At 36.4% G+C, this 13,208-nt stretch overlaps 1 protein-coding gene across 4 annotated transcripts; it reads left to right on the forward strand.

Annotated features, from left to right (window-relative positions):
- Positions 1-4,786: 4,786 nt before the first annotated feature.
- Positions 4,787-11,904, forward strand: LOC133869644 (nudix hydrolase 15, mitochondrial-like). Of its 4 annotated transcripts, none has more exons than XM_062306695.1 (6): positions 4,787-5,239; positions 5,492-5,634; positions 8,604-8,723; positions 8,814-8,999; positions 9,180-9,264; positions 11,402-11,904. In XM_062306695.1, the coding sequence occupies exons 1-5, from the start codon at positions 4,900-4,902 to the stop codon at positions 9,228-9,230; spliced, it is 840 nt and encodes a 279-aa protein (XP_062162679.1). In that variant the 5' UTR covers positions 4,787-4,899; the 3' UTR covers positions 9,231-9,264; positions 11,402-11,904. The 4 variants fall into 4 exon arrangements, with proteins under 4 accessions (XP_062162679.1, XP_062162682.1, XP_062162680.1 ...); XM_062306698.1 differs by lacking the exon at positions 11,402-11,904 and adding an exon at positions 11,090-11,262 and having other exon boundaries at positions 9,173-9,264; XM_062306696.1 differs by lacking the exon at positions 11,402-11,904 and adding an exon at positions 11,090-11,262.
- Positions 11,905-13,208: the final 1,304 nt, after the last annotated feature.

Below are 13,208 nucleotides of genomic sequence, written 5' to 3' on the forward strand. Positions count from 1 at the left end.
TATCTCTGCAAAACTCCCGCACGCAGTTGTCTGTTGCTTGGATGCCAGTGTTGTAGAAGAAGTGATTGTATAAGAACCTTTCTCAATTGATTTTGCTTGATGGGTATAAATGCCTTATAACTCCGACGACGTGGCTGTGAATGAAAATCACTACTGTTATGAAGAGATATGTTATGGGAATAATTTCACAAAAAGGTATGGAACTATCAAACGTTTTAAAAAAAAATGCTGAATTTTTAAACGTCTCAAATTAGAGTATTTAATTATTTCTTAAGATAGTTGAACAAAGCTTTACATAAGGAGCTCTTTTGCATGCTCAACAGTCATCATGTCAGATCTTTGCCAACGCTGAGGCACCATCACCTTGAAAAATGTACCCTCCTAGGCTTCGGGAACTTGATTGGCAAATGTGTCTTTCCCATGAAAAAATCTTACAACATGTGAAACATATTCTTAGATGTCTACTCTTTTACGTGACCGTGAAAAGTTATTATTAAATTGGATGAAATAAACACATAAGGGAAATGATAAAAATACTTTTAAGTACACAATAAGTGTATTATCTCAAAGCATATTGGGATGTTTTACCGAGGCACATTAGGTAAGAACACCCCAATATATCTTGAAGTAACGTATTTATTATGCATTAAAAATGCATGAATCATCCTCCAATAAAAAATGTTATTAGAAACTAATAGGAGTCATACATCAGTACGCGTGAAGCACAGAACACACGACACAGTCGAGTGGGTGCTGTCATCTGCTGATGGAGATTTTAAATGATCAGTCTCAGCGTTGCCTTTGAGGCTCTGGTTGCCTAGGCCGTCCTTTAAGCCATTGTCTCCTTGACCGAGATCATAATGTACTGTTCAAACTTTTTAAGAGAAACATGGCCTTGTATGACAATGGCCAGAATAGAACATGATTGTACTACACACTATTTATATTATTGTTTTTAATTTTTTCACATTTTTTAATAACAATTTATAACAAAATATTTTTATTTTTTTTTTTTTTTTTATATTATATCAATAATTTTTTTTTATTATTTAAATAAAAAAATTCACTACAATATAAATTTTTTTTATTTTTCTATACAAATTTTTTTTACTTTACATCACATCATCACTTTTTACTACTTTCAAAATTAACAACTCACTTCTGTTCTCTACAATCATTTGCCAAACAAGGTCAATAGTGTCTTTCTCATTTCTACGAGGTTTTCTTTTTCTTTTAAACTTGCATATGATAGTCATTCATCCCTTCCCAATGTACTCAGATTTGCCTTTGACGTCCATTGATTATAAAATGTCAAGTAATTGACATTTGAGCAATGCAATTACAAATTTTTCTTCGCACTTTCAATGTGATGACTTTTTTTTTTTTAATACAAAATGAAATCGAACAGTAACATGACAATTTGTCACTCAGCCAACTCAAAGTACATATCACTTAATATATACCTAATACATCAGATTATAACATTTATGTAGCGAAAATTAAATCTCATGAACTGGCAAGTAATAATTACAATAGAGCCATATAATTGTCTATATGTTTAAGGCGTAATCGCAATATTAATTACACAAAAGAATGGCTATATAAAAATACATGTCACATATGACACAAGCCATATACAAAACGACTATACAATATACAGGCTATCCTTAAGTCCAACACGTTCAACTGTCGCGATAGGCTTCAGTCGTAGTATCCCAAGTACATAGCCACAAGATCCTCATTGACATCTGCAGTACCTGCAGCCAAAATATCAGCATCTACACGATCGTGGTGGTAGCCACGTTCGCATAGGTGAGAGTATGAGTTCACCAACTCAGGAGTAAAATACACATTGGTTTTTACAATGAGCTAATCTTTTTATTTCTACCGTGTGTTTACAATAACAGCTACTATCAATATGATATTTGTGTTTCGTAGCTGATGATAGTAAACACAAGTACACATAAACAGGAAAGTCTTACTACATTATATATACACACATACATATACATCAAGTGTCTTAGCTATACTCGTATACAAACATTTCACAACTTCAGAGAACACAAGTATACGGGTATCTCTAAATATAAAATCAATGACCTCATAACTTGGTTATACAAGCATACAGATATTCCACAACTTCAGAGAATATAAATATACATGCACATCAAAACTATATATCACTTAAATCATATGCAATATAGTCGAATAGAAATATACCTATGTTCTTTCCCATTAAGACCCATATGCCTATTAATACATCTAGCACGAAATCTCATAAAACATCGTTAAAACTCATGTTATGCTTGTCATCATAATAGGAGACAACTTTGACTCATTAGAATCATGATAGGGGACAACTTCAACCCATATTATTCATTATAGAAACAACTTCAGCTCCCTTTACTTTCATTATGGAGACAACTTCGGCTCCTTTTACTTTTACTTTTATATTGGAGGTAACTTCGGCTCCACAATCATAACATATATACATTCATGCTCATGCTTCATGCTTTTATACTTTTATGTTTAAATAGCATCATGTTCTTCGCATACTTTTTCCAATACATTATGAAATCTTAATTTCACATAAAGTTCAGCAAGACATTTCTCAAATCATCATTCCATAATCATGTATCAAAACACATAATCATCCTCAAGGCATTTTTTAGTGAAATTGAAAGTATTGAAAACATCAAAAAGCATATAACTAAAATAACATTGGCTCGAAGTAATCAAAGCATATTATTTTCTAGGGGTGTAAACCCGGAGCCGGTTCCCGATTATTGCCCAATAACTGAAAATCGGCTCTGGGGTATCCCGTTAATGAATTTCAATAACCGGAACCAGGTACCTTGGTTAACCGGGGACCCCGGTTAATCGGGATTACCCGGTTACCTAGGTAAAACCTGTTATCCGGACCGGATACTTAAAAAAAAAAAAAAAAAAAAAAAAAAAAAAAAAAAAAAAAAAACAACAACAACAACAACAATGAAAAACAACCAAATAGCAGCCAGAATTCCAATTCGGTTCATTTCCCACGTTTTCTCAGCAACCAAACAGCAAAAATTCACAACCAAATCCGATGTGGTAAACCGGGTGGAAGAAGACTGGTTCTTGTAGAGCGACAAAGGAGGCAGCAGCGGAGTGAGCGCAGCCCATGTCGACGGAGGACCAGCTGCTAGCGAAGCTTGCATCAGAGTCTCGCTCGAACTAACAGAGGTGATCCAAAGGGGTCAATGTGGCAGTGGGTTGAACGACTCCTTTGGGCGGCATCGCACATAACCTATGGCTCTCATCATTTGTTAGGGGTCTAGGCAAAAGGGGAGTTTTTTTACAGTGATTTGAAAATGATCCGTTGACAGGAGGAAGAATGAAGGAAAGAGACATTATAGAAGAAGCTTCAGGGATTCATCAAAAATAAAAGAAAAAGAAGAAGCTTCAGAGAGAAGAAGGAAGAAATGATTCAAATGAAAAGTTAGAGTGGGATTTGTGTGACGTGCGTGAGTATACCAAGGTCACAGAAGGGTGAGGCTCGAGGTTAGTGTGTTTTACAGCTCTACAAGGACCCTTATTTTGAACAATATTGGACCAGTCCTTTGCCCCCAAAGAAAAAGCCCATATTCAATATATATATACAGCTAGAGCCGGTTACTCGGTTATAACTGGGTGTCTAGAAAATAAATAACTAGCTCCGAGTACCCAGTTATAAATAACCGAGTACCGAACGGGTTTCCCGGTTACCAGGAGCCGATTAGTGCCCGGAGCCAGTTTTCCGACTGGTTATAACCGGTCCAAAATTACTCCCCTATTATTTTCTTAGCATAAATCACAACAAGTTCTTAGTAAGTAATTTACTCACTTTGGCTACTTGGTTTATGGCTTAAAGAAGAATTTTCAACCAAAACCTTGCTATGTATTTCTGTAGAAGCACATTGCATGACACATTAACATTTTTTAATTCTAAACTCACAACTAGTTCTTGAGTTGCTCAAGGGCTAAACCCATTGAAAACACATAGAATTTCTAGAGCTCCATTTGACAACCCATCAACTAACATTACTAACCTATAAGATTTACTTAGGGTTAGGCACACAAAATCATTATTTAGACTACTAAGACAAAAGCTAGGGTTTTGGAGTTTTTATTTTAAATCCACCCAAAACATGACCCAAAGCTCAGAGATCGTTTAGAATACTCAAAGATGCTCAAAACCTAAAGAAATTTGAAAGATTAACTCAAGCTTTCAAGATTTTACATCAAATCTAGAGAAACTAGAAATTTCGGATTTACCTAAAATCAAACGGTGAAAACGTAAATCTTGCTTAGAGGATCATGTTTCCAAAGTTGGATTTGAGAATAGAGATTTGAATCTACTAGGATCTAGAGTTTTAGATCAAAACCCTAAGAGAGATAAAGATGGCATGAGAGAGAGGAGAAATTCGGAGAAATGAGCTGAAAAACTCATTCAGAGAATTTCAACATAGGCGTGTCCGAACACGTGTGTGAGGAATCGTAGTCTTGAACTTTCTGTAAGTCTCATCTAGACACACATGAGAGATCAGAACTTATTGGAAGTCCCGTCCGAACACACTTCTTGGTTCATCCGGACGCGATACAAAGAAAGTCACTGCTCACTTATTGATCAACTTGTCTAGACACATAGATGATGCATCCAGACGCCTAACACAGAATTTCAACTCTTAAGTGTTTTCTAAGTATTATTATTTTTTTCCGGTATTTTCTCATAATTTCTTCCTTCATTAGTCTAGTTGATATTTTCAATACTTAATTTAAAGTCTTGGATGGGCGCAACCTCTCTCTCTCTTCGGCCAATCCCAGTAACCGTCCTCAGCTTTAGGCAATTAACACTACGCCAAAAATGCCGAACTCTACCTCATGATCCCAATTCTCCGAAGGGTATCAACCCCACTCTATAAGCTCATGGACTCGTCCAGCTCCTTCGGAGGCTCTCAGCGACTTGTCGCCTTGGCCCAACAGCTCCGCCTCTACAAGCCGCCGCCTACCTTCGAGGACATTGAGGAGCAGAGCCTCGAAGAAAGCGCTGGGAAAGTGGTTTCCCAACTGGGTTTTGCGGAGTCGACTACCCCAATTTCGCAGGACCCAGAAAGGTTTAGACCCAAGAGAGCCGCAGTTTTGGTCTGTCTCTTTGAAGGAGATGCTGGGGATCTACGCGTGATTCTCACCAAGCGGTCTTCGAGGCTGTCCACTCACTCGGGTCAGTTCAGTTGGAGATACCTTTTTGTTTGATTCCTGAGAAACGGTGTCGAAACAAAAGGAAGATAAAATATAATTCCGAGTCTTTTGTGTTGGGTTTTTGGTCTAAACTCTGAATTATGGGAGTTTAATCCCAATTGCGTTAAGCTTTTGTATAAGGCTACATAAAATGGGGAAGTTTCGTTCCCTCATTTTCTAAGGAATCAAACAGAAATAAACTGATGATTGGGATGTGGGTGTGTTTTTGTTGCAGGTGAAGTTGCATTGCCAGGTGGGAAAGCAGAGGAGGGGGATAAGGATGATGGGGACACTGCAACAAGGGAGGCAAAGGAGGAGATTGGGTTGGATCCTTCGCTTGTCGAAGTTGTCACTGTACTTGAACCATTCTTGTCTAAGGTATCAGCTTCTTCGTTTTTCTTTTCCGTTTTCATCTTTTTAAAACATTTGTTCTATGTCTTTGACTGAGATCAAGTGCTCAACTATGTACCAATTGAGTGAATGCTAAACTTAGTGTGCACCAATTATGTAAAATCTTCGAAGTTTTCAAAAAATAGTAAATAAAATTTCATTCTTGGAAGTTGGAGTTTTGGATAATCAGTTAGGATCGAGTACTTTATTTTGGTAATTGTGATTGCAAATTGAACGTTTCTGGAGAGTGAATTAATAAATGGATCTTCTTAATTACTGTGATAGATAGGTTAAAGGCCTCGGTTTACAGAAAGATAGGGGAAGAAATAGTTCATATGAGAAGTGGCAGACTAAGTTGAGACGTACCTAAAAGCACTGTTTGCTTGGCAAGACTGGCAAGCACACTAACTTATTTACTAAGGTTTATCTTCACACAACTACTTTATTTGCCAGCCATGAATTATTTGGGCTATGCATATTGCACAGTGCTTCATAGTTTTAAGTTCGACTACAAAACCTTTCTACTTCTGAACACTGAATTTTTACATTTTATGCTTTTTGAAGATCATTATGAAAATCTGTAAATCCTAAATTGAAACTCAAAACTTAAACTGTGGACAGCATGAAGAACAAAATTTATAATAAATGCACCGTGGATATTAGCAAACAGTTGCAGCTCATGTATCATGTTAACCTTCTTTAACAATTTTTGGAAGAATGATATGTTGTGTACTATCTTTTTGATTTTGATTATAGCGTTGGTTTTAATTTCTATATAGGAAAATTATATCTGATGTCTCTCGTACTTCTAATTTTTTAATTTGCTTTACCGAACCTGTGTGGACGGGATGCTTTGCACGGTGTCTTGAGATCTAGTTGGGGTGAAGCCCCTAATACCCCAGTTATCAAAAAAAAAAAAAAAGTTTTCAATTTGTTAACTTTAAAATCCGAGTTTTGACTTATTTCCAAGAATCAAATACCTTTGTTAGCATTTAAGTCAATGTTTAAACAAAATTTTTTCTTTCCAGTTATACCCTCCAAATTTCTCTACTCTCTCTATCCGTTCCCTCACCTCTGTCCTCTCTCTCCCCTCTTTTACCTCTTTCTCCTCTCTAAACTGACCACGACCATGGAGATTGGTCTATGGCCATGGCTCAAGCTCTACGGCCCCAGCTCTTTGGCCATGGAGGTTGAGCCACTGTCATCCTCCATGGGCATGGAGGTTCCATAGCTCCCATGAAGCATAAGAGCCGTGGCAGTGGCTCTAACTTTCATGCCTTTGGCGCTCAGAGTTCTGCTGTATGCAAGATAATGCCTTCATACCTCTTGTGGTGCCTACAGAGGAAAATGAATTATAGAAGTTTCAAGGACCGTGAGAGAACTTTGGAGGAGCTTAAGTCATTTTTTTTTTTTAGCAGTTTTTGTTTATCATTTGGTGATTAGTTACCATGATTTCGTTGCTCTATTTTCTCCTTCTAGTTTGGTATTTTATCATGTATACTTCTTGTGTATCTGGGAGCGCCTTACGCTTTTAATAATATCTCGATTACTTACAAAAAAAAAAAAAGAAAACTTTCATGCCTATGGCTCTCAAGCTCCACCACAGTCATGGACCAACCTTGATGGCTGTGGAGCTTGAGTGAGGAGAGAGAAAGAGGTAGAGTGGGGAGAGAGGAGAGACAAATTGAGAGGGTATAACTGGAATGAAAAAAAAAGAGTCGTTTAAAAGATTGAAGATATGTCAAAGGAAAGTTTTTGATTGGAAACAGGTTAAAACTCGGTTCTTAATGTCAAAAAATTGAAATCTCAGATCATAAGATCAAAATGATCTGAAACAAAAATATAACTTATCTACTTCCTCACTAGTGGTTTGATAGTATCATTGGATGTTGATGATGCCTTCAGGGAGTACAGGCCACACAGGTGAAGGTGGAGGTTCTATGACCTCATTTTTTTCCTTCATGGGACGTTTTGCTAGCTTTTTGAATTAGCTTCTAGTTGGTAACTAGATTTAAAGCATCATTAGATGGAAAGGAGCTCTTCTACTCCGCTCTGAATTGTAAGCTTGTGCAAAGCTGAAATCTGCATAATTTGTTGTAATGTGGTTTCTGTTTGTTTAGTTTGTTGTCCTGTTGCTGCTACTACTGTTGTATTAAGCCGGAGGGTTGTTTTCCTCTGCGTTTGTTGTTCGGTGGGTTGGTCCTGTGTATTGCAGGGTGTTTTTTAGTTTGGTGCTTCTGCTATAGATAGCAGTTTTGAGTCATTTTTCCCTCTTTGGGAAAGTTTGTATCCAGTGTTTACTGGAGTGACTTTATTCTGTTGATTGTGTTTGGTTTTATAAAGGCTTTAATTCATCCAAAAAAAAAAAGAAAGAGAAAAGAGGAGCTCTTCTACTCCATGTAAGACAGAACTTTGTTAATTAAAAACTGAGTCACTGATTGTAGTTCATATCTTATCAGGGTAATTATTGTTCTATTATTGTTCTGTGGAATCTAACATATGCGGTCTGGGCAGTTTACAATGCATCATAAATATTTAATATTTCTCAGACCTTTATCAAGAAGGCAACAATGGCACATGCTCTTGTGAAATATGCTCATGTTGAACTGTCAGATTTTGATTTTACCAGAGGATATGATTTTGCATGATCAGGTTTGCAGAATTCTGAGAATTAACTTGTAAACAGAATTAGAAGCCAAGCAAGAAAACCAGAATATATTTCCTTTCAACTCCTGGTCATGGGTACATGAATTATTATCATTTAAAAATTAATGATTTTCATCATTTTCCCTGGTGATTAAAATCTATGCTTTTTTTTTTTTTTTCTTGATGAGTTACAATTCAGGCGTAAGATTGGCGTTGAACAAGTATGACCTTTGAGTTACATGTGACAAGTTATATGCAGTATGCGGTAGTTTCTTATTGGGCGGTTCAGCTAACACTGTTTTTCTGTGCAGCACCTCCTCAGAGTGGTTCCTGTTATTGGCATACTTAATGAAAAGAATGCATTCAAGCCTGCTCCAAATCCTGATGAAGTGGAATCAGTATTTGATGCTCCATTGGAAATGTTTATCAAGGTTTTCTCTGTAGTTCCTTTTCTTGACTTAAGATTAGGCAATTTCATTTTTTCAATCTTTGAAACTCTCTTTATAATATCTTTGATTCAGGATGAAATTCGGAGATCAGAGGAGAGGGAGTGGATGGGGTGCAAGTATCTGGTTCATTTCTTCGACTATGAAACAGAGAATAAGAAGTACCTGATTTGGGGTTTAACTGCTGGGATCTTGATAAAGGCGGCGTCAGTCGTCCTCCAACAGCCACCAGCTTTTGTGGAACAGAATCCCATTTTCAAGGTTCCAAGAGTTATTGATAAAGATACTGTAATTCCTTAAATTCAAGGAAGATGACAGGGGTTTGAATTAGGAATTGTCATCCTTCCTGCAATAATGTCAACATTAACGTTTTAAGTGTACTGAAAACATCATATTCGTGTGTGTTTTAAACTAAAGAGGCTGAAATATATCAGATCACAGGGGCAACTGGCATCAAATGTCAAACAGATCTTGGCTGAGAGCAAATTGTGAGAACAAACAATTTGCCCCCTTCACCATTCTTCAGGTCAGTTTTTCTTTAACTTGAAAAATTTTCTGGTTATAGAAATCTGTTTAATATTTGTCTGTAGGACCTGATCTCAAGCACAAAGAGCTTATCCGGCTACTCATCAACACAATTGACAAGCTTTTCTGCGTCAAAAACTTACTCACCAACAGTTGAAACAACAACTAACCATTTATACTTGCTCATACCATCATAAATGAACCCATCTATCTGCCACCCTTTACAGAACAAGAAATACAACAACTAAACTCAAATAAAATGAACTATACAATCTCTTGAAACAACAAACAATATCAAATCTACTACTCAACAGGCTTTCACATCACATTTAGGAACTCCATCTTCTGCATAATTTGCAAATCTGTTGTCTCAATAGTGCAACAACACTAATATCCGGATACAAACACACCAGAAACCATTATCCGGTACAAACACATCAGAATACCATAGCAAGCTTAGCTATACTTCATCCAAACACACAATTACAAGTCATCATCTCATCTTACTTTTCTGTAGCACTCGGGATTCCAAATGGGAGGTTCCATTTCCTGCATAAATGCAGATTCTCATTAGACAACCGAAATTTTCCTTTGGCCACAACTCTTTTGAATTCAACGTACAATCTAGATCAATTTTACCTAATTTTAAGGGTCAGAAAATACCAATTTAACCTACAAGCAAATAATTTTATCAGCAAATACCACTTTCCCAAAAGAACCAACTTTTATCAAAGCCCACATCATAATCACCAACCCATGAAAAATCACAACCTGAAAACAAAACCCGGCACTAAAATCAGACCAAAGAATATAAGATCGTAGTTATAACACACACACACACACACACACACACATATATATATATATATATATGTATTTCAACTAGGAGGCTCTATGGTGGGCTTATGGCTGGGAAAGTTGATTTTGGTAATACCCAATTGATTTATAGTTAGTAAAGTTGTTTTGGGGATTTATTATGATTTAGCCGATTGGGTTGAAGTGGATTTCAGTTCCTCCTCAACGTATGGGTGTTGGTTTCCTTGTGAGATTTAGGTTTGATTGGTTGGTTGAAGAAGCTCTAACCGAATGGGTGTTTAAAGGAAAATATTGTGGTTTGTCTATGATTTTGATTTGTCTACTGTTTCAGTTGGAGAGGACCTTTATTGAATTAAGGGTTTGATTTGGGGATTTTTGGGTGTTGATTTTCGATGGTAAGGGTCAGTTATGGCTTGATCAACTGGTGTTTTGTTGTTTGAGATTTTGGATTTCTTGGTTGGTTATGTAGCTGAAGTAGTGAGGATTGATGAGCTTCCTGTTGGCTTGATTTCGGTAGCTTGATTGTGTTGTGGCTGAATGAGGCTAAGGATCAAATCAAAGGAAACTTTGTTAGAATTTGGTTGGGTTGACCGATTGAGTGGGGGGAAGGTAGTGTTGGATTATTGATCTTGTTTTGGTTTATATTTACGAGATTGTGGTGTTAAATTTAACCTTCTTTAATATATTGATGATAATGTTTAACTTGTCTATTTGCTGTGTTACAAGAGTCTTCTTGCCAAATCCAGTTGTTTTCCCATGTAAATCATGTGAAGATGTGGATATTCTTTTTATTTTTTACTTTTATTAGTTGAAAATGTAGACATTTTGAATGGCAATGCGCAATGAGAATGTAGGAAGCCTTAGCATGACAGTGAACAATACTAGTCATGTTAAAAGCTAGCGCCGTAAACAAAACAATGAAACAAAAACATGTGTTGTTTGCTGTAGATTTCTTTGTTGTTGGGTTCTGATTTTTCCTTAGCAATTTGCTTTTGCTTGTCTTTATTTAGGTAAAAATTGTCCAATGGAGTTTTAGTGATGAAGATGTCTTTGGTCCATGGGATTGCTCCTAGAAGGAATTCAACGACCATTGCTATTATGCATATTGTTCTTATGATGTAGTTTAGATTAGTTAAAACAATATACTGTCTTGTATGTTAATTGATGGGCTATTTACTTGGTTGTTTTAAGTTGTAGTTGATTGTACTGTGACAGTTGAGGAGTAGGCAGTTTAGTGTGTATTGTTTCTATACATGGATTCAATGTACTGTCTTTCTAGTCCATCTATTCATGCCCCCAGTTAAGGATGGTATTACTTGCAGGCTGCCCTACCTTTGGGCACAAGATGGCTGAAACCATGCCTTAGGTTTTAATTGATGGGAGGAATGACTGTCTGTGACATATGTTAAGGAGGAAGCATAGTCAGCAGCCACATAAGCAAATCCATCTGATATATCTTCTTCATCAGCAACATTTGTACCACATCAGCTTGGTTCAAATATTATAGCACAGGCACCGGCCAATTTCATCATATCATATTATGCAGAAGACTTATCCATCCACAACTACTGCACATCTGTCTTCTTGTGCACGTCATCGCATTGATTCAAACTTTTCAAGAGTTATCTCCTCAAGTCATATCAACACAAGCACTGAAGATAGAGATTAAGAGGAAGATAGCATAAGATGGCATTTTTATCTTTGCAATTGCAGTAACTGTATATATCAAAGCTTTCTCAATTGTATTGTTAACACTTTATCACATACTTTGTAATTATCTATTTATACTAAATAAGAATGCAATAGAAAATTCATTCGGCCAAAATCTAATTCAATCTATTGAATACTACTATCTCGTTTTTCTTTTTCTTCTTTTTTTTTTTTTTTTTTTTTTTTTTTTTTTTTAAGTTTAATTTTGTGGGTTTGATGTTATTTTCACATTGTGGACTCGTGGTTCAATTCAATTTGGAAGTCAACCAATAGGTGAAGAAAACATAGAATTGAAAGCAAAAAATAGTATAAACACCAAACAATTTTATGTTTTCTTTTGAAGTGAACATTGTTTTGAAAACAGTTGTTCAAACGCCTTAACCATTGTTTTCTATTTTTATAAACGGTTTTCGGAAACAGTTTGCCAAACGCTATTTCTTAACAAAAAAAAAACAATAGAAACAGTTTTTTGTTTTTGTTCTAAGAAACAGTTCTTAGAAACAAAAACAAAAATCGATTTGTCAAACAGCTACATTCGCCACAGCAATTACAAATTCTTTGTTATTTTCCTTAATTTACTATTTTTATTAGGTAGTTATTCTTACATGTTCTTTTTTTAACACTCAGGATTGATTGAGGAAGTCCCAAGTTAAAATTTAGGGAAAATTATATTTTAGCTCCTTAAATTACCACTCGTTTTGCAACTAGCCTTACAAACTGCAAACACTCTGACTCTGGCCTTCCAAATTATCAAAACCTTTGAAAAATGACACTTTTGACGAAATATTCTCATATTACCCCTGCTACGTGTCATTTTTCAATTAAACGCTTTAAAACAGAGAGAAGACATGCTTTAAAACTACAAACGATAGAGAGAACAAAAAAAGGTAATAGCATCAGTGGCAAACCTTATTCATGGCTCGTGCATCTTGCTACCTCAGTAGCTTATTCAGGCTTTTGACACGTGATGATAGCAAACTTAATCAGGTCCTTCTTAAATCCTTTGATCATCAATGGCATTGCCAATGCACCTTTTATGGTTTTTAGTCCTCATACACTTTTTAGTTAGATGTAGGACATGATTGGACGTCAGAGCAAGGCCATTTTGATTCAAGCTCATAGGCTCGACGGTGGCTTTGCTGGAAGGTATGCTCCAGGTAGGTTTGGAAGCTCTAGGTATTGCCCCCTCGCTCTCCTCTCCTGCAGTTTTTTCTGGGTTGGCTCCAAAAGGGTGTCTTAAGCCGGAGGCCTCGTCAGGGGCTATGGTTGAAGGGCTTCGGATTAGAACAGAGCAAACATTTCTCTAATATTTCATTTTTGGATTCTCAACTCTATATGGACTTCTATAAAGCCACCAGAACATGTGAGCCTCTACACAACACATACATTTCTATGGAAAGGTTAACAACAAAGATGTGA

Source organism: Alnus glutinosa, chromosome 5 (genome assembly GCF_958979055.1).
Source record: "Alnus glutinosa chromosome 5, dhAlnGlut1.1, whole genome shotgun sequence".
In the NCBI taxonomy this organism is placed as follows: Eukaryota; Viridiplantae; Streptophyta; class Magnoliopsida; order Fagales; family Betulaceae; genus Alnus; species Alnus glutinosa.

Excerpts from the sequence above, each read along its gene's own strand:
- LOC133869644 (XM_062306695.1), top strand. The coding sequence starts at position 4,900 with ATGATCCCAATTCTCCGAAGGGTATCAACCCCACTCTATAAGCTCATG. Across the intron at positions 5,635-8,603 it reads TTGAACCATTCTTGTCTAAG|CACCTCCTCAGAGTGGTTCC; the intron begins GTATCAGCTTCT and ends TTTTCTGTGCAG. Across the intron at positions 9,000-9,179 it reads AACAGAATCCCATTTTCAAG|GGGCAACTGGCATCAAATGT; the intron begins GTTCCAAGAGTT and ends ATCAGATCACAG.